Source organism: Peromyscus eremicus, chromosome 5 (assembly GCF_949786415.1).
Source record: "Peromyscus eremicus chromosome 5, PerEre_H2_v1, whole genome shotgun sequence".
In the NCBI taxonomy this organism is placed as follows: Eukaryota; Metazoa; Chordata; class Mammalia; order Rodentia; family Cricetidae; genus Peromyscus; species Peromyscus eremicus.
The window spans coordinates 129,724,777-129,744,435 of record NC_081420.1 but is presented as its reverse complement, the minus strand read 5'-3'; the positions used below and the strand labels follow the sequence as shown (position 1 = coordinate 129,744,435).

The 19,659-nt window shown below is 52.3% G+C and overlaps 1 protein-coding gene across 2 annotated transcripts in view; it reads right to left on the bottom strand.

The window, feature by feature from the left end:
* Nkd1 (NKD inhibitor of WNT signaling pathway 1) overlaps positions 1 to 19,436 on the bottom strand; it is a 71,667-nt gene extending 52,231 nt beyond the window's left edge. The window contains exons 1-3 of one of the 2 annotated variants that reach the window (XM_059264523.1): positions 19,316 to 19,436; positions 19,156 to 19,188; positions 18,411 to 18,544 (exon numbers count right to left, since the gene is read on the bottom strand). In XM_059264523.1, coding sequence (XP_059120506.1) covers positions 18,411 to 18,544; positions 19,156 to 19,188; positions 19,316 to 19,340 — 192 coding nt within the window. In that variant the 5' untranslated portion in view covers positions 19,341 to 19,436. Of the gene's footprint in view, positions 1 to 20; positions 116 to 18,410; positions 18,545 to 19,155; positions 19,189 to 19,315 lie in introns of those variants that run through there. The other variant, XM_059264524.1, reaches the window with a different exon arrangement.
* Between the last annotated feature and the right edge of the window lie 223 nt (positions 19,437 to 19,659).

Below are 19,659 nucleotides of genomic sequence, written 5' to 3'. Positions count from 1 at the left end.
CAACTTCCCAAAATATTTACCAGAAGGCTCTGGGCACAGACTCCATTCTGTAAACTTGGATGTGATTCCAGAGCTGAAGACACAGATCGCCCGGAAAAGCAGATAAACTCTCCCTCGCATTCTAACTAACGAGAAGGAGGTGGGGAGGAGAAGGAAATAAATCAAGCCTCCCCACCACCCAACTTAAAAGGCATTATGGTCCAGCGCAAGGAGGGAGCAAAGATGCCATGTCCTTATCAGGCACAAGGCCGCTCCAGACACAAACAAACTTTTGGCAGTCATCCTCCTTCCGCATCAGAAGGGAAGCAAGCAGTCCCCAGGCATAGGCTCAGCGCCGTCCTGAGTACAGAGCAGGCTGATCTTCCCCCAAATTTCTGAAAGAGAAGGGCTCCTTCTGGGAACCAGGGCACCAACTGTAGCTTGAGCAACAAAATGAGACCTGTGAACTCCAGGTGTGGCTAGCCCAGAGTTCAAATCTCCCACTGCTTGGGCCCCAGCAATGCAAAGAGGCGGGGTCAGCTGACTCAGTAGCGTGGGTAGACGAGGTCAGCCCCTGCCTCCCAACCACTGCCCTCAGCATCATGGGTGGAATAAAGGAGAAAGCAACCCACAAGGATGGCCACACTCAGCCCTGAGGACACACCACAAGGCAGGCACAGTTGCTGTCTCCAGATGACAGATAAGCCAGAGTCCACGGCAGCACCAGCTCCAACCAGGCCTCCAGCTCTCATCTGGGGCTCCCCTGCTGGTGTACCCGCCCCCAGTTTCTGGCTCCATCTTCCAGGTCTGCCCATCTCCATTCCAGCCCAACACCCTTACGCTGCACAGCCCTAAGTGCCCCAGAAGGAAAAGAGAACATGGGTGCATGTTCACCTTCTCCCCCCTCCACAGCCCATGCCATCTCCTGGCACCCACTCCCACTCTAGAAATGCAGCCTAGCCTCCTCAGTGGCCCATCCAAGAAGCAAGCTTCCCAACATAATATTTTCCTCCCACAGAACGTGAGAATAAAGGGCTCTTTGCTCGTCTCCTGAAATAACTGGCTCTCACCATAAAGCAATCCTCTGCCCAGTACAAATATTTCTGTAAAACTTGGTAACTCTATCTGCGGCTCCTTTTCTGAAAGTCAGAAACCTTGGAGAGTGAAATACGGCCAAGGCAGACGTTATGACAAGCTCATGAAGTCATGTCTACCCCAGGCAGTCCTCCTGGGCACAGTGATTAATTTGCTGTTAACCACAGGGACTTTGTGTCTTAATACACTCAAAGCAAAACACCAGTTCACATTTCTGCCGGAACAATGCCCACCACCCCAGAACAGGGACAACCAAGTGGGCAGCAGAGCCATGCCTGGGCTCAGGGGCCTGCAAGGATTCTGGAGGGCAGAGAACCCCTGAGGCGGCCATGACACACAGGCAAGTCCCCCTCTGTGGCCTGGCCTTCGTCACGGAGGCAATGAACTTTATAAAATAAGTTAGGGGTTCTTAAGTCAGTATAAAAGCGCTTAACCTAACTCACTCCCCAAGATATGAGGGAAGGCATGGAGCACAATGTGGAAGATTCACTCTAGAGAAACAGACCCCAGGGCCCTCTCAGCCTCTGCACCCACTACACAGTAATCAAGACCCTCGCAAGTGCTGTGTTAGACCCAAAGAGACAGAGGCGAGCTCACTGGAAATTTTCCAGTACATGTGGACACAGATATTACCTAACTGAGTCCTAGAAACAAAAAGGAGGCTGCTCCCACTACCCAGAAGAAACAGCGTAAACCCCAGTCCAAAGCTGCATGCACTCAAAGCTCTATATCATCTTTAACTGGCAGACCCACATACAGGAAGGCAAGGTTCAAATGACATAATGGTGGCGGTGGTGTGTGTGTGTGTGTGTGTGTGTGTGTGTGTGTGTGTGTGTGTGTGTGTGTGTATCGAGAGGGTAATGAGAGGAATGATCAAAACATTATTTTTTTATTATTATTTTATTTTTATTCACTTGTTTAGACAGGATCTCACTATGTAGCCTTGGCTGGCCTGGAACTATGTAGACCAGACTGGCCTCCAACTCACAGATCCACCTACCTTGGCCTCCCAAGTGCTGGGATTAAAGGCATGTGCTACCATGCCTGGCTCAAACATTTTTAAATGCATGTATGAAAATGTCACGGTTAAAATCATTTGTTGCTTGGGTGTGTTGTTTGCAGTGCTGGGAATCAAATCCAGGACTAGCACACACTAGGCAAGTCCTCTACCACTAAGCTACATCTTTGGCCTTTTATAGTCAATGCAAATCAAGGCAGAGTTTTTGACCTGAGAACTTTGGTACTTGACTAGAACTTTGGGATAGCACTGGTACTGTAGTCAAGATGAAGAGCATACATCCGAGAAGGATCCATGGACTTTGGAGGGCTGCTATCAGTACTCAGGGTGGGAGGAGTTCCCTGGTATTCCCACGGAGAAGCAGAGAGCTGGGAGGAAGGAGGGCTCCTGTGGGCTGTGTAGAGGAAACGGCAAACCGCCCAGGCTTTTCTGAAACCCAACGGCCAGCCATATTTCTCCTCAAAGCTCAGCTACTTTCCCGGATAGCCCTGTCCCCAGCTGCCACCTCTTTGTTTGGTGAGTCCTCTGCCCACGGAACTATGCAGGCACAGTCTTGGCTCTACCCACTCGCCTTCCCATAGGGGCTCGGCTGAGACAGAGGGTTCGCATGACTCAACTCTGCAGAAAAGCAGATGGCCCAGGTCAAAACAGTGGAAGCCTAGCCTGGAATTTCCTGAAGCTTTCAGCTGAAGACAGAAGCTTGAACTGCTGAGAAGGAAATCCACACTGACCAGAGAGAAACTGCCTTCTAATGAAGCCAACCCACAGTAGGCGGAGATAAATGCTGCCATCCTGCACTGGGACAGGTAATCTGAACTCCAGGTGAGCGACTTCCTGTGAGTTTGGCCTTCTTTCTTCTCATTTTTTATTTGTATTTTATTTAGTCACAGACATGATTTAGGAGAAAGGTGAGGCCCTGCTCACAGGGCAAGGGAGAAGCAAGCCAATGCCCTCTGTGAAGACCCAGAACAGAAACTGGTACTGAAAGGCACAGAGCCTGAATCCTAGCCTCCTGCACATCTGTGACCCTCTCTCCAAGCTACTGGGACCCTCCGAGCCTCAGATAGTCTTTCAGCATCCAGCACCTGCCAAGCAGTGCCCAGCCCACAGAGAACTGCCCCAAGGAATCTGAAGCAGGAGCTCAGTTTCTCCATGCAAATAATCCTGGCCAATTAACAGACCACTGAGAGCAAAGCTTTGGGAATCGGAAAGCCTCTGCTTAACCTTCCTTAAGCGCCTGCCCAGGTGGGGGCTGCTTCTCCAGCCCAGACAGTGGTTTGTCTTCTAGCACCCTACAGCAGAGTGTGTCAGGTGCCCACCCAGCCCATGCTTGGAAGAAGCCTCACCTCAGAGCTGCACAAGAAGTAGCATGCAGGAGCTCCAGAGTTGGGTATTTGTGACGTAGGGCACCGTGCTCCCTTCTGCTCTTCTGGAAGGAAGCCCAGGATCACAGGAAACCATGTGGCCAATGAGGCTGGCTTCTCCTTCTACAACACATCCATGCCTCTGTCTCTGATGGTCCACAGGAAAGGGTGGACTAGGGCTCCCTTTCAAAGGTGTAGAGAACATTCTTCCCACCACCTCCCACAACAAATATATCTTACACAGAGAGAGAGAGAGACAGAGACAGAGACAGATGGAAGGTCAAGTTTAGTCAGACACACCACAGCCCAGGTCTTGCCCCTCAGATTAGAGCTGAGCAATGTAGGCAGCCACCATTAGCTTCTGGGGGCTCTTTAAATTTGCATGTCAATTCCCTCAAATCAAGCCTATCTTACTACAACTCAGTCGCTGGACCGCGCCCCCACACAGCACACATAACCGAGAGCACTCAATCATAAGAAAAACCACCAGACTCAACCACACTACCTACTTACCCTTTGAATACCCCTTTATCATCGACTTTCTCTCCCCGTCCCCCGCCCCCAGCTCAGAGACCTAGCTTCCCTTTAAAGAGTAGCCAAGTATCAAAACGGTCAGAGGAAGGCTAAGTCCTCAAGGAAGTTCAGACAGCCACTGCCACAGGAGCAGAAAGAGGGAGACAGACCCATCAACTGAGAGCCTGATATCAGTCAGAGTCCCACAGGACACCCACTGGGTCCCACACCTGCCACACTCCTCACATGGTCTTGGCCAGGCCAGCCCTGAACTTGTGATCCTCCTGCCTCAGCCTACCATGTACACTCCGTGCTGGACTCTGTGCTTTAATCATCCCAGGAGAGTCATCCCAACCTTCAACCCCTTCTGGCACCTCCCTGAGCCTTCCAGAGAAGCTTCCCCGGGTGTCACTTCCTCACCTCTCTGTCCCTTCTTAAACGCATAGCTTTCCAAAAAGTATGAGCCTACAAACTCACTCACCTCCGGAGTCGAATAAAGAAGTGAACAGTGTGAAAGTAAAATTCTCTATCCCTCAGTGTGATGGTGGAGCCTTCTAGAAACACTCAGAAACAGGTCTGGGCAGACATTTGTGCATAGCTGTCCCCCAATATGGAGACTGGCTTTAGGACTCCCCTGCCATGGACACAGAAACCTGGCAATGTCCACACCCTTCTTCACAAGGGCTCTCACTCTGCTTTTACCTGGGACAGAATCAGTGGAATGGCCACACCACATGGACTAACCAGTGATTAACATGTGAGGTGTCACCAGTTTCTTTCATCCCACACACATCTCTGAACATGTGTCCCTGTTCAGGCACACCCTCAGTTCTGTTGTGACCCTCTGGGGTACTGCCTTTGATGTCTCTTCACAAGTCAGCACCTGTGAAATTCAACTGTGACAACAACTCTAACAATCCCCCCACACCTACACCTCACAGACACTGCCACCCATACCTCATGGACACTGCCCCCCTTACACCTACACCTCACGGACACTGCCCCCCACACCTACACCTCACGGACACTGCCCCCCATACCTCATGGACACTGCCCCCCCTACACCTACACCTCACGGACACTGCCCCCCACACCTACACCTCACGGACACTGCCCCCCCACCACACCTCACGGACACTGTCCCCTCTCCCCCACATATACTTCTTTAAAAAGTTGTGCCCGTCAATAGCTTAAGAGTCCTGGCAGGACACTCTTGGGGAAGTCAAATTAATTGCCAGTGGATACCGAGGCTGCTAAGTAACAGGAGGCTGGCTTCCCCTGGGCAGACCAGGGCTGCTCAGCCATGTCTTTAGGCTCAGACGGTGACCCCTAAGTACAAGGCCATAGGATTCCTCATTCTCTTCATCTCCTATGAAAATAGAGTGGGGTCAACAAGAAAGCTCTCACTCAATGCCTGGGAGCTTGGACAAAAAAAGAACCCACCAAGTCAAAGGCTCTGAAGCCAAGAAAGAAACTAGAAGCATAGAGGGGTCAGGAAACCTGCCTAGGGCTACTACACAGCTTCTAAGAGCTGAGCTGGGGCTTGAACCCGGTATTCCGCTCAGAATCTAGAGCAATGAGCAAACACCAGTGTTTTTCTAACACTTAGATCATGATCTACAGTAAGTACTGCATTATCACCGGCTTCTGTGTATATGAGCGTGGGCATAAACATGCATATCTAAACTAATACAAAAAGTAACACAAACCAGTAGTCTTACTGTAAGTGACATTTTGCTTTCTTTTTATAATTTTCTGTTTCATTTTCTGGCCACCAGTTGACTTCAGGGATGGAGTTGTGGCATAACTGTGAACCCCCAGCACGTCTCCAAGGCGACTCTACAGTTTATCAGCCTGATTCTCAGTCTTGCTCCAGGGAGAGGTTCTACAGGTCCGTGGCTCTCCACCTTCCCGACGCTATGGCCCCTGAACACAGTTCCTCATGTGGGGACCCGCAACCATAAAGTTATTTTGTTGCTACTTCATAACTGTAATTTTGCTACTGTTATGAATCGGAATGTAAATATCTGATATGCGGGATGTCTGATATGTGACCCCCAAAGGGGTCGTGACCCAGAGGTCGAGAACAGCCGTACCAGATGAAGAGGGACTAGAACTGTTCAAATACGAGATGCTGTCCCCAGTGGCTCAAGAACTAAAGTCTCGGCCCCTAGGTAGTGGCTCTATCTTGGGAAGGCGCTGGAATCTTAAGGGAGCAGGTCCTGAAGGGGAGTTTTGGGGGAGGTCTTGTCTCTGACTCCTGCCTCTGCTTCCTGTCTCACATGAGCTACTCTGCCCCTCAGCCTCCGGCCCTGGGGGCCCACATCCTCTGAAACTGGAAGCACAACAGACGCCTCCTCCCTTGTCATCTTCCTCTAGCACTTTGTCACCGCGACAAGAAAAGTGACTAATACGGGGGAACCAGCACTGCCTACCTCACCAGGGTGCTGAGAGAACGGAGCAGTGCGGACAAGGATGCCATGGCCCAAGGCCTGGCATCCTCAGTGCTCTGGAGGCTGGAGCTGTGCTGTAACACCTCCTCCTGGTGGGCACCCAGGCTTTCCAGTGAGGCTGTGCACACTGGCAGCAGCCATGAGACATCAGAAGAGGCATGTGCTCAGGACTACCGCAGACACAGCCTACCACAGGCAGAGGGCCGGAAGAGGAGCCCAGCACCCACAGACATGGCAACTGTGCTCCCAGGTAACCCAAGTTTCCTAAAGTCCTCTTTCACGCTTGCGATCTGTCTAAACCACAGGGAGAAAGAGGGCAAAACAACAAAAATTCCAGGTCAAAACCAGCCCCGTAACAAGACACCCTGTGGAGGCCAGGTGGGGCCCAGGTGTGGGGCCCAGGTGTGGGGCCCAGGTGTGGGGCCCAGGTGTGGATCCCTAATCAACACCTCAAACCCACTAGAAGACAGGCCTCTGAGCGAGGCAGCCTGCCCAGCCTTCTGAAGTAGGCAAAGGAGAGGCCCTCTGGATGGCCGTGGGTCTGCCTCTCTTCCACAGCCTAAGGCCAGACTAACTCTTTGCTGTGCCTAACCCAACTCCATAGTCGAGAGTAGGTGCTCAGACAGCCACAGGAAGAGGAGTCAGGAGGGCTGTAGTGAGATTCTTCCCCCTGATCCTCCACAGGGCCAGGAAGAGCAGCAGCTGGAGTCAGAAAGGTCTGCAGCAGACACCTGATCTTCCCACAGGATGTGGCACCCATCACCACCACCCACTCCAGCAGGCATGGCCCACCCTCTGCTGGTTCACACTCCTGACCTGACGTCTGGGAGACCAGACTCAGACTCCAGGAGGAGGCTAAGGGCTTTGTGCTTCTGCATCTCCCGCCCTGTGCCTGGAAGGTTTGCGCCAAGCCCTCATTGCCGCGGCCATCTCCTGCTTGGGGCTCAGTAGCTTCGGCATCCCTCCCTAACCTGAAGCATTAGCCCCTCACTTGCCTTCACATCCTGTCCTGCAGCACACTCGGATGCCCACGCTCTTGGCATGTATCTGTTTGATCACGAGCGGACACTCTAGAAAGCTTTGAGAGGAAGGGTATCTGTTCCATTTCCCCGCTTGCTGACATGAACTTATTTCACCCTCAGAGAACTCCAGGTGGTGGGAACAGTTCCTTTACACATGCCACAGATGTGAAGATGGAGGATCTGAGATGAGCCATTGCTGGCCCCAGGCCACCCATCAGGAAGCAGACCTGGGATGGAGGCCTAAGCTGTCAGACTCCACAAACCACAGTCCTGCCTCGAGAGCAGCAGCACACATACACCGGTCCTCAGCAACAACAGCCCGTCCACATCTCTCCTGCCCTCCCGCTGTCCTGCCACAGAAACAAGCTGTGGCCTCTCAGCTCAGAGGGCTACCTGCTCTGTTCCGTCTGCAGCCAGACCCAGCTTCTCCTGTCAGTCCAGCTGTTTTCACTTAGAAGTAGGTCCTTGGTCCACATGATGAAAGTGTCTTCAGGGGGCAGATGTGAGCAATGCATTCAGCTCCACACTCCATCCTGCCTGCACAGTGTCTGATCACTAACTCCCTGTATCTGCAGGGCTGATTCGGGAGTGATCACAAGCACGGTGCACAGGCCAAATCCAGCTACCTGCTCATCCACAGGAAGTGTTCCCTAAAACTTTCTTTAGTTGACTTGTTTTTCAGAAACAAGCTCTCATATGCTCAAGATGACCTCAAGCTTGTAATCCTCCTGTCTCAGCCTCCTGGGTGGTGGCATCACAGATGAGTGCCACCATGCCCACCATGTCTTAAATTCAGAAGGTTCTGCATAAAAATCCAGATAATAGATTCTCTAAACCACCAGATGACAACTTCAGGACCATGTTCCCCAGAGGCTAAGGGTTGGCTGGCCCTACGTGGCACTGCCCTCTTGAGGCAGGGTGTGTGACCAATCACCAATACCTTCCACCCAGCCTGCCGCACCTACTATTATGACTTCTCTGGCTCTGTGGTCCCTGAGAACTCAGTATCAGCATTCCACAAAGCCCGCTCCATGTGCCTCCTCCTCCAATCGCACTTCCAGTCAGTCCTACCCTTGTCCATGGTTATACCTTAAAGAGCCCTATAAACAATGGGATTCTTCTTAACCATGCTAGCAGGCAAACAGTACTACCACCCCAGTTCCCAGGTGTGAAAACTGAGGCCCAAAGATGCTTACTCTTCTGCCATAGCACATTCACATACTCCCTACCTTCTCTATGGCACCCTAGGGAAGCCAACCAACCCCTGGGCACTAGTTCACTCTGAACTCAGCCAAGAGAAGGACCTGGAAGGTAGAGAGAAAGTGAAATAGTTCTTCCCACTCTTTGCCACCCCCACACTACGGTGCTGACCTCAGCTAATCAGCATGCCTACAACCTCTCCTGGCCACCCATTACCTGTGCCTTAGCAGTAGCTGGTGCCAGACCCCATTTGTTTCAACAGCCGGCAGGTCTCTCCCATCCTTGCTCGCATCTCTGGGACCTCAGGAATCCTCTCATTTAAACTATCTACAGTGCATCTGTTTCCCACCACATTCACTGGTTGGCCCAGAGGCCTGGCTTAGAACCCGAAGTCTCAATGAAAAAGCGTGCAGGCGGATTTAGAACCCAGACTGTGGGCCTCCACAGCTCCTGCTCATCTCACAGTCTATTCTATTTCTCCTGGCCCCCTCCCTGCCTGCAGCCTCTTCAAGGGTCCCCTGGATGGCCTCTAGAGAACCAAGTGTTGTACCTATTCCAGTGCAGACCTGTGGATCCTCACAGAGCTCATGGAATGTTCTGCCACTTGATTCCTCTTCACTTTCTAGAGTATTTTTACATCAGGGAGTCACATTCTCCCCTCCACAGAACAGATCACAGAGCCCATCTCACATTCTCCCCTCCACAGAACAGATCACAGAGCCCATCTCACATTCTCCCCTCCACAGAACAGATCACAGAGCCCATCCTCACATTCTCCCCTCCACAGAACAGATCACAGAGCCCATCCTCACATTCTCCCCTCCACAGAACAGATCACAGACTCCTTTCAACACACTGACCTCACACAAGGCTACCTCATGTTTCCCCTCTGAACAGAGACCTTATCCCATAACACAGTGAGACGGTAGCCAGGGTGGGTATGATGGCTTGTGCTTTCAATCCCAGCACTCAGCAGGTAGATCTCTGTGAATCTGAGGCCAATCTAGTATACCCAGAAGGTGACCAGGCCAGCCATGACCTCCATCCATAGCTCCAACAAACTGTCCAGGGCTCTGTGGCTTCCCACCTGACACTCAGCAAACATGCAACCACTGTGACAGCCCCCCTCTGCTCCTGTCCCCAACCCACCTCAGGTGCTTATCTCACACCCCAGTGGGTCCTGTTCCAGACTCAGGGCCTCCAGGGTGTCCCCCAACCTTCCTTTAATAGCTTCACTGCTCAACAACTACCTTCCATGTGTGAGCCAATCTAACTTAGAAACATCCATGCAAAGACCTAGTGTACAGCATCTGCACAGAAAACGCAGCTGCATTTCCAAAAGCCCACAGTACAGCATTTGGTATCATAGGGGACAAGTATAGAGCACTCCCATCTCTCTTATCCTCACTCATGAACACCAAAATTTACAATGCTCAAGTCCTTTATATAACAAGGGACCACACATGTATGGTCCATGTATGGTATACTTATATCAAGTCCACATTGCTTATAATTCCTAATTGGTGGTTTGAATGAGAATGGCCCCCACAGGCTCCTATGTTTGAATGTTTGGTCCCCAGTTGGTGGAGCTGTTTGGGAAGGATTAGGAGGTGTGGCCTTGTTGGAGGAGGTGTGTCACTGGAGGCAGGCTTTGAGATTTCAAATGACTCATGCCATTTTGAGTTACTTCTCTCTGCCTCCTACTTGTTGATCAAGGTGTGAGCTCTCAGCTGATAATGCTGCCATGCCCTTGCTCCACCATCATGGACTCTAGCCCTCTGAAACCTTAGCCCAAATTACAAGTGCCTTGGTCATAGTATCTTATAACAGCAAGAGAAACATGACTAACAGACCTAACATAATAAAATGCTATGTAGTCATCAGGGTGTCTTGTTCAGAGAAGGATGACAAGAAGCAAAGCCCGATCAGCTTGGATGAATCGTTTTCAAATATTTTCAGTTTTCAGTTGGCTGAGTCCATGGATGCAGGGCCCACATATGGACAGTGGACTCGATAATGTGCCACAATAAACGGACTTACTTCAGAAGTACAAAGAAGTTGAACACTAGGGAATTTAGCAATGTGGATTATTATACAAATAATACATCAGCCAGGGATGGTAGCAATCACTGCAATCTCAGCAATCAAGAAGTTGAGGCAGAAGGATGGTGATTTCCAGGTCAGTCTAGCCTACACAGGAAGATCCTGTCATGGAATAACACCAGAAACCCAAATCATACACCACGCCAGTAAATGATCCATCCCAACAGTGCGCTAATAGCATTTGATAAAACTGAATGATTATTCCTAATTTAATAAATCTCAGAGAGCCAGGAATCAAAGCAACTTATTCTAGCTAAACAAACAACACACATGACACCTTGCTGTTACTCAACAGAACTCAGGAAACACTCTCACAAGTTCTGAGGTAAGGACAAGCTGTTCCTCAGTTTCCACAGCAGCCTAAGACGAAGGAACTGCCAGTGTGTGGAATGAACAACCACCCATACGAGCTCTGGGCCTCAAGGCACTCTGTTGCTGAAGCCTATGTTCAACTTGTATTTTATTATTTGCATCTTAAAACATTTGTGTTCTACCGGGCTGTAAGCCTCCTGACAAGGGCTTTTGGTCGGTGCACAGAGCAGATGCACATTCCACTACAGATACACGATTAGTGGGACAGAAGGCACTCTACACATACGACATTAGAGTGACGTCATCTCACTCCTCAGCAGGAGAGGCCAAAGTTCAGAAGAGAGAAAGGCCCTTTAGTTGACGTCATGCTACAGCAAAGCCCACCCTACCCTGAAGCCCTCAACAGCCATCAGCCACACACAGGGTCACATGCCATCGCCAATGTGGCTCAGCAAGCCAGAACAGTGACGCCCAAACTAATTCCTCAGGGCTACTAAGCAAACATGGCCCTGGACAGGCCCCTCGGACAGAGTCACACTGGCTGGCCAGGGTTCCTGTGTGCCCTGCTGAAGCTGAGGATGACTTCAGCAGAGGGGCCTACAGCTTTCCTCCTGAGCCTTGTGGCTGGTGCCCACATGGATAAACATCCCTCTCAGCTTGCCCAGGCATCTATCAAAGAATTACTTATACCTCTGGAAGTGCGTGTTTAGAAAAGGCTCTCCACCCACCTGGGCTTGGCAGGGTGCGGCCTGGCCGGACTCTTGGGCTACCCTTTATAGATGGCTACCCTTCATGGAGTGGGCATGCCTTGCCTCTGCTCCAGCCTGAGAGCTTGCCCCTGTCCAGCAGAGAGGCTGAGGCCACAAGGAGGCAGGCAGCTTCCCAGGATAAACGGAGCAGGGTGACATCAAAGCCCAGCTTCCAGATCCAACAAGTGAAGCCTTCAGCTCCCGCTGGCCTTTCGTCAAGGGTGTTCTGGGCTCCTGCCTCACTTCTTTCTAACAGGAGGATAGATGTTTGGTTTGTGAGGAAGAGGAAGCTAGGGAAGAAGTAAGGGTAAGAAAACGAGAGGAGAACGTGAGAGACAAGAGCTGCAAGGGGAATGTGGGAGCCAGAAAGAGAGGGGAGCCCGGAGGCAGCTACAGGAAGTGCCTGGATCCAACACACAGCCAAAAAGTTCCCAAAGTTTGTACAGCTAAGCAGAGTGTGAATTCACAGCCCTGGGCACCTGACTCATTATGACCCCATCATGGGCTCCGCCCCTGATTCCGGGGTCCCTTTGCATAGGCCTTTAGTTGAATCTGGAAAGCTGGGCAAGGAAGGTCTTCCCACAGCCCAGCCTCACTGTACTTCATGGCACGGTGCACTTGCTCTGGGGTCGGCTGTCAGCAGCTTCTTTCCCCCAAGCCCTTGAACCGACCTTCTCTGCCTCACATCCCTTCGTTTCCTACCCACACAACTGAGTTTCTGACCCTTGAGCTGACTTCCACCTACAACCTGGCTCTAGAGGGCCACCAACCCATCTGACCGCTGGGTAATGTCCCATCCTAGATCAATTCCCAAGAATACGTAGCAGGCTCATGCTCCTGTCCCTGGACAGGTGTTCAAGCACACCAAGAGCTGTTCACCTGCAGGGCTTTCCAAGACTCAGTTCCAGGGACACTTCCAGTCCCCATCAGCCACCAATCCACATTCCCTTCACAACCACCTGGCCTTCCCACCACACTCTAACCCATCTTCCAGTGAAAACATCTACAGTGCAGGCCATCCCTTCCCCTGTACATCCTGGTAGTCTTCCAGCCCTCCGCCTGTTCACTTGCTGACTTTTGCTTCCTTCATTAATCTGGAAGTTAGCCAAGGGCAAGGACCATGCCTCTTTCCACTGTTTCCCAATGCATGATACTATGGGAAATATTAACAACATATTGTTAATAGTGATTAATCAACTAAGTGCCTGCCTATAAGAAAGGCTTGGTTCTACAATTCCGCTAAGGACAGTGGACTTGGAAGAGATGAATCCTGGCAGCAGGAATAAAGGGTTTAAGAAGCTGGCAAGGGAGGAGGAGGCAGCAAGGACCAAAATGGTGACCGAATTTTCTTTCTTTTTTTTTTTTTTTGGTTTTTCGAGACAGGGTTTCTCTGTGTAGCTTTGCACCTTTCCTGGAACTCACTCTGTAGTCCAGGCTGGCCTTGAACTCACAGAGATCCGCCTGGCTCTGACTCCCAGGTGCTGGGATTAAAGGCGTGCGCCGCCACCGCCCGGCTCCGAATTTTCTTTCTTCATTCATACACAGCGAGGGCCTACTATGCACCTCAAGAAAACCGCTGCATTTCGTAGCTGGCTTTTTTGTTGTTGACAGTTCAACTTTGACCATTTTAAGTGTCCAGGAAGACAGGCGGTCGGTCACTGATGGGGGAGGTGAGCTTCCCGGGACAAACAGAGGCACTCTCACCACCCCATCTCCTCTCCTCCTCCCACTAGGCAAGGAAGTAACAGCCCCTGGTTCTACTCCTAGCCACCGGCAAGCTATGCTGTCTGGATTGTGAATGGAGATGCACAGCCCTGGCTTGCAGGAAACAGACAGCACACATGCCTGGCTCGAGGAAACCCAGTCTCCTTCTTAAAGGAGTTTTAAAGGGAGAAAGGGTTCTAGTTAAAGTGCCTCCAAGAAGTCACACAGATGTGTCACAGCAGCCGCCACCAATAACACCACTTGGCAAGAGCAGGAGCAACCAGCAGTGATGTCTGGCATCTGGCACAGCTCAGGCTTTCCAGGACACTCGTTGCTGGCTCCCAGGCACAGGTAGTTCTCAGGACTGTGAAGCTGAGCCTGAGTGCCATCCGCCAAGGAGACCCTCCCTAGGCCACTCAAAGATGCCTGTGACTGAAGGCATGCACCGTGCCTCTACCCTGAAACCCCCACCAGCCTCAAAGCAAATCATCTTTTAATTCTTAAACACCAAGTCAAGCCCACCTCCCAATACATAGCTTTGAAACCACGTAAGGAAGTCTAACACTTTCCATATGGTGAAGACATGGGGCCTTTTAATTGTGCCAACTGGTATCATTCAAGGGTAATTCCCCTGGAATCCAGAATGCAGGCAGCAGCTGGATCAGCCCCCAATCTCATCACCCAGCCCCACCCGACCCCATGCAGCATGCCTGCACCCTCCTAATCTTCCCCAAATATCAAAATGTGCTAGGTGCCCCCTAATCAAATTACCAAAGTGCCTGGCAGCCGCCTTTGATCTACAGGGGGGCTTGCTTGCCCCCAAGCCCCCAACCTATTTCTGCAAGCAGTTTTGCTATAAAAGAACAAAAGGATCACAGTGCACGGAGTAAAGGTTGTTTTGAATCTGGTTACACACATCCACACACACGCTCACAGCGTGGCCATGGCAAGTCGTCCCCCCTCACGCCTGAGTCCACTCAGTTGCTCTGCCTACCTAAGAGCTTCACCGTTCAGCCACTGCTCACCTAGCATTGCCACTGGGCTATCTCTGGCTGCCTGCTGTGTTGTTTCTACTTTCTCTTGGAGGTGTGTGTATTTTAGCCTCGAATTCTGCTCAGTACATGTGTCTCGGGCACGTACTTGGCTCGGTCTACTGTCCTTCGCTCACAGTGCTGTTATGTCTCCTATCAGTCATCACTTAGCTCCTCTGAGCTTATATTCCCTTGAACCTCATCAAGCATCCATGGAAAGGCAAACGCCCAGACCTTCGCCTGGGTCCCACCAGGTGAGCCTACAGTGGAAGGGTGTAGAGGGAAGAGCACAAACATCAGGGTCCCTACATAAATATCACCCTCTCAGCCCAGGTTCTACCCTTTTTCAAGATTTATCGACCTCAGCTCTGACATGGATGAGTATGGTGGTAGTTTGTGTTCTGACAAATAAAGCTCCCCTGAAGATCAGAGGATAGAGCTAGCCACTAGTTATCCATAGAGGCCAGGCAGTGGCAGCACACACCTTTAATCCCAGCATTTGGGGGGAGGAGGAGGCAGGAAAATCAGGAGTTCAAGGCCACCCTGTGCTACAGGAGATTGATCCAGTCTAAAAGAGAAACAGAGCCAGGTGGTGGTGGTGGTGGTGGTGGTGGTGGTGGTGGTGGTGGTGGTGGTGCACACCTTTAATCCCAGCACTAGGGAGTTGGCGACAGTAATATAAGGCAAGAGGAGACAGGAGCTCAGTCCTTTTTGGTCTGAGGAGTGGAGGTAAGAGGTGACTTTGGCTGTTCCTTACTTCTCTGATCTTTCAGCATTTACCCCAATATCTGACTCTGGGTTTTTATTATTAAGACCAATCAGAATTTGAGCTACAGATGAGAGCATTACTGTGCCCATTTTACAGATGTGCTTATCAAGATACATAAAGTTAAAGTGACTTGCACGAGGTGACAAGCTACTGTGCAGAGCCTGACCCCACACACTTCCGTATGTTGGGGGGTAGGCTGAGTTGAGTGCCTGTGTGGCCACACTCATGCCCTGGGGCTATGCATGCAATTTGGATCCTGCCACAGACACGGGCCGGTAGGGCTCCTCTTGCTTCTTCCTCCCCAGCAACTAGCTCCCGTGGACATGGTGGCAACTGTCTGTGAGCCCCTCTCTGAGAGCCAAGCAATGCTGGGCTTCACACACAGACTCTGGAAAGGGAGACAACGTAGTCTACACCAGCTGGCTGCAACTCCAGAGGGTTATGGGGAGATTAAAGTAATAGAAGCAACGTGCTTGGCACACACAGGCACTCAGACAATACTAGATTTCACAGCAATAAGAATGTTGTCAATTGGATAAGCCAATAATGTGTCCCCAGCCACTTTGGTGACAGGACAGGTAGAGAAGTAGACACAGAAGCCTTCACCAAGATAGGCCTGGTACTGGCTACAGGAAGCTAGCAGACTGCTAGAGTCCACACCCATCTACATCCTGATGATATCATGGAAGGACCTGCCAGCCACCCCTCCCATGCCAGTGGGATTCAGGGAAATGACAAGACTGAAATGTGCTCACCAGTGGCCTGGCCAGCACCCTCAGTGTCCCCACCATTTCAGCACTCGTTCTGACATTCCCAACTACGACCACTTGAACCCAGTATTTTTCCCTGTATTGACTTTGAACTCACCTACCTCTTTCAACTTTGATTCATCCTAAGTGATAACATCCGTGAAATCATGTGTTTGATGTCCCAGTTATTTTTCTCTGATTAAAAAAGATAGAGACCTATAAAGATTAAAGACATTCCCTCTAAAGACCACCTGAACTGCTCCACAGGCCACTGCCAGTGCAGCCCCACACTTTGGCTCAGCCTGGTCCTCTCCTAGGGTCGATGCATGGCCCCACTACTGTGACCACCGCAGGTTGGAACCCAGGCATCCAGATCTGTTCGGATCCACTCTCAAGGAAGCAGAGCCCCCCTCCCCCCACTCAACGTCTTTGATGGCTGGTCCACCCCCTCAACTACCCAACACATGTCACGCTGATGGCTCTACGCCTCACATCTTCAAAAGGACTTTGAACAAATATTAATGACCCCTCCTTTTCAGAGAGGGGGGTGAGGCAGGAAGGCAAGCACCATCCATCCCATGCTGTCCTCAGCTGGGGGAAGAAACCAGGCAACGAAATTCCGTGACTTCAGCAAAGCCACAGGCTTAAGCAGGGGCCCCCTCCCCCTTCATTTCCCCCAATGGCAACTTTTACTGGCTTGCATTCCTCTTGCTGGGAACACTACTATTTAATTAAAAACGACAGACTTTTGTTTTCCTCTCCTCCTTCCCCCTCCCTCCCATCCTCCCAGCCTGGATGCCAAGGAGACCCACCAAAAACATGCGGGGAACATTTGTTATGGCTTTGAAGATAAAAGTCAATTGAAGCAAGCCCTCGCTGTATTTCAAGTTTCCCCTCTAGCATGGAGTAAAAGCTGCCTGGCAGTTTAGAGAGAGGAAAGAGAGAAAGAGGAGAGAGACAGAGCCTAAATAAATGTCATTCTGCAGGAATACTTTATGAAAATAAACAGGCTGAAAAAAAAAAACAAAACTTGATTAATGGAAATCCTCTCTGTTGGCCTGTATTGAGCTGCAAATGCATCTGTTCATATGTCTAAATTGGATTGTTTTCATTGGTCCTTAAATAAATAAGTACATCAAAAACTAGGAATGGTGGGGGAAGGGGAAGTTTGTGGTTCTGTTAAAAGGCTCCAAATGCCCACCTCCGCCCCCTGGGCCCAGTTCTGACCCTTCTACTAGGGTAGCAGCCCCAACTGCAGCCAGCCAGCAAACTGGAGGGCCAGGGAAGAGACAGCCTGAGCCACACAGTAGAGAGGGAGCTTATCCCAGAGAGAGTACATTTAACACACCACACACACCCACACACACACACACAGCACCTCCCTGCAATGGTACACACACATACACACACACACACACACACACACACACACACACACACACACACACACATCTGAAGACTCCACCAGCCTCACCCAAAGAACAAGACCAAAGAACTAACCAGACCTGAGGCTCGGTCTGTTCCCCCTCTAAGTTTAAAAAAAAAAAAAAAATTAAATGTCACATCAAAAAGTTGATTCATCCTTTGATCCTCAGCTTGCAAGAGTTCCACGCAGACCATCTGAAAGCCCTGTGCTGAGTTCTGGAGCTCACAGGACATCTGTGAACACCAGTCCCAGGCCAGACACAGGGGCTGGACTCACTCCTCCATCCCACTGGCTCCTGCAGAACCACTCTAGCCTTAAGAACCCCCTGGGTGAAGAAAGAGAGTGTACCCAGACCACTGTACAGACCCCCCCAACCCCCACCTCTGAGGGCCACACTAAGGGGACAGCCAGGTCTCAGTGCCTCCAAACCCTACACTTGGGTGGCAGATGGCACTGATGAATGCCACAGACACAGTTGGAGGTGGCCACAGATCCCGGGCCAGCACAGCTCTGCCCTCTACCCAGACACTCCTGCCTGCCTCTAGTCCTAACCCCTCCCTGTGGAAAAGCTGGCCACAAAAGCAAAGCAGAGGAGCCCTCCCCCAACACACACACACACACACACACACACACACACACACACACGCACAACAAAGCACAGCTTCCCCACCCACTGGACCTGTATCACCTCCTCCCTGGCACTTCCTCCCCAAGCAACCCTCTGTGCCCAGCTGGGCAGGAGATCTGTGCCAGCTTCATCAACAAGGGTCCTCCAAAGCATGGGGCACAAGTAGGGCTGGTGGGGCACACTGAGAAGGGATTTTGGGACCTAGACAATGTGCCAACAGGATGCTAAAAGTGGGGAGGGGGAGCGCGCAGACCCTCTCCAAAGCTGAAAGGGTGGAACGGAGTGGGGACCATACCCGGGTGCCTCGACCAACAGTGCCTGCCAATCTCAGCTGTCGGGGTCCTGAGACGCTGCCTGGACAGCGCTGCCTCCCGATCCACTCCTCGATGCCTTTCCTTGCCCAAGCAGCGCTCACAGCAAAGCTGTCACCTGAGGCGGGAAGAACACGAAGACCTTGAGTCTGGGTCCCCCCCCCCCCTCCCAGCTGGCAAAAAGTTACCTGAGAATGAAGAGAGGGAGACAGAGCGGTACAGCGAGTAAAGGCTTGGCAAGAGGGTCAAGCGCCGCCGTACGGAGCAGAATCCAAAAGAGAGTGGTAGCCAAAGAGGGGGCTCGGCCGAGATCCTAAGTGCAAGGACTCAAAGGGTGAAAGCGAGTAGGCAGTATCCTAACTGAAGGAGTTTGGGAATCCGAGGAAGGAGCGCGGGAGTCAGGGACTGTGCAGGAAAGAGCTGAGGGTCAGGAGAGGGGGTGCAGTGGGCGCAGAGGCCAAGTTCTCCTGAGAAGGGGCTGGTGGCCAGAAGGAAGGCGCAGTATCTTGAGGGTCTGAAGGGAAGACGCCGCCAAAGTGGATGGGGTTAGGGTCAGCAGTGGGAGCACTGGGCTGCGGGGAACGGGTAGGAGGGACAGAGGGGCCCCAAAGAGCGCTTCCAGGGCGGGACTGGGGGCTGAGGCAGCCCTGGTAATGAGATCCAGCGGCTGGGCCGGCCGCGCCGCCTCCTTCGCGCCCCCCCACCCCGGCCGGTGGCCCGCGCTCCTACCTTCCGGGCTCTCCCTGCGCTTGCACACGGCGGCTGCGGGAACATCGCGCGCGACGGCGGCGGCGGCGGCGGCGGCGGGAGCCGGAAAGAAAGGAGAGGGAGAGTTAGCACCGGCGGGAGGACGCGGGGCCGCGGCGGGCGAGCGGGCGGGGACACTGACCCGGCTTCGAGTGAAGTTTCCCCATGCTGGGGCGCGGCGGCGGGGCGTCCTAAGCCATGTGTCCGGCCGCCGACCCCGCGCCAGCCTCGCTCGCCTCCTCCTCTTCACAGTCCGCGCGCCGAGCGCAGCCCCAGGCGGCGCCGGGACGCGCTCCTGCCGCCGTCGCCGCGGCCGGACTGACGCCCGGGCGCGCCGAGCCCCCTGCCCGCCGCCGCGGCCCCGCGCCTCCCCAAGCGCCCATTGGCCGGCAGCGGCCCATCAAAGGCGAGGCGGACGCTGCGGGGCGGGTAGAGGCGGGGCCTGCGGGTAAGGGGCCTGCCGAGGGGCGGGCCCTTAGAGGGCGT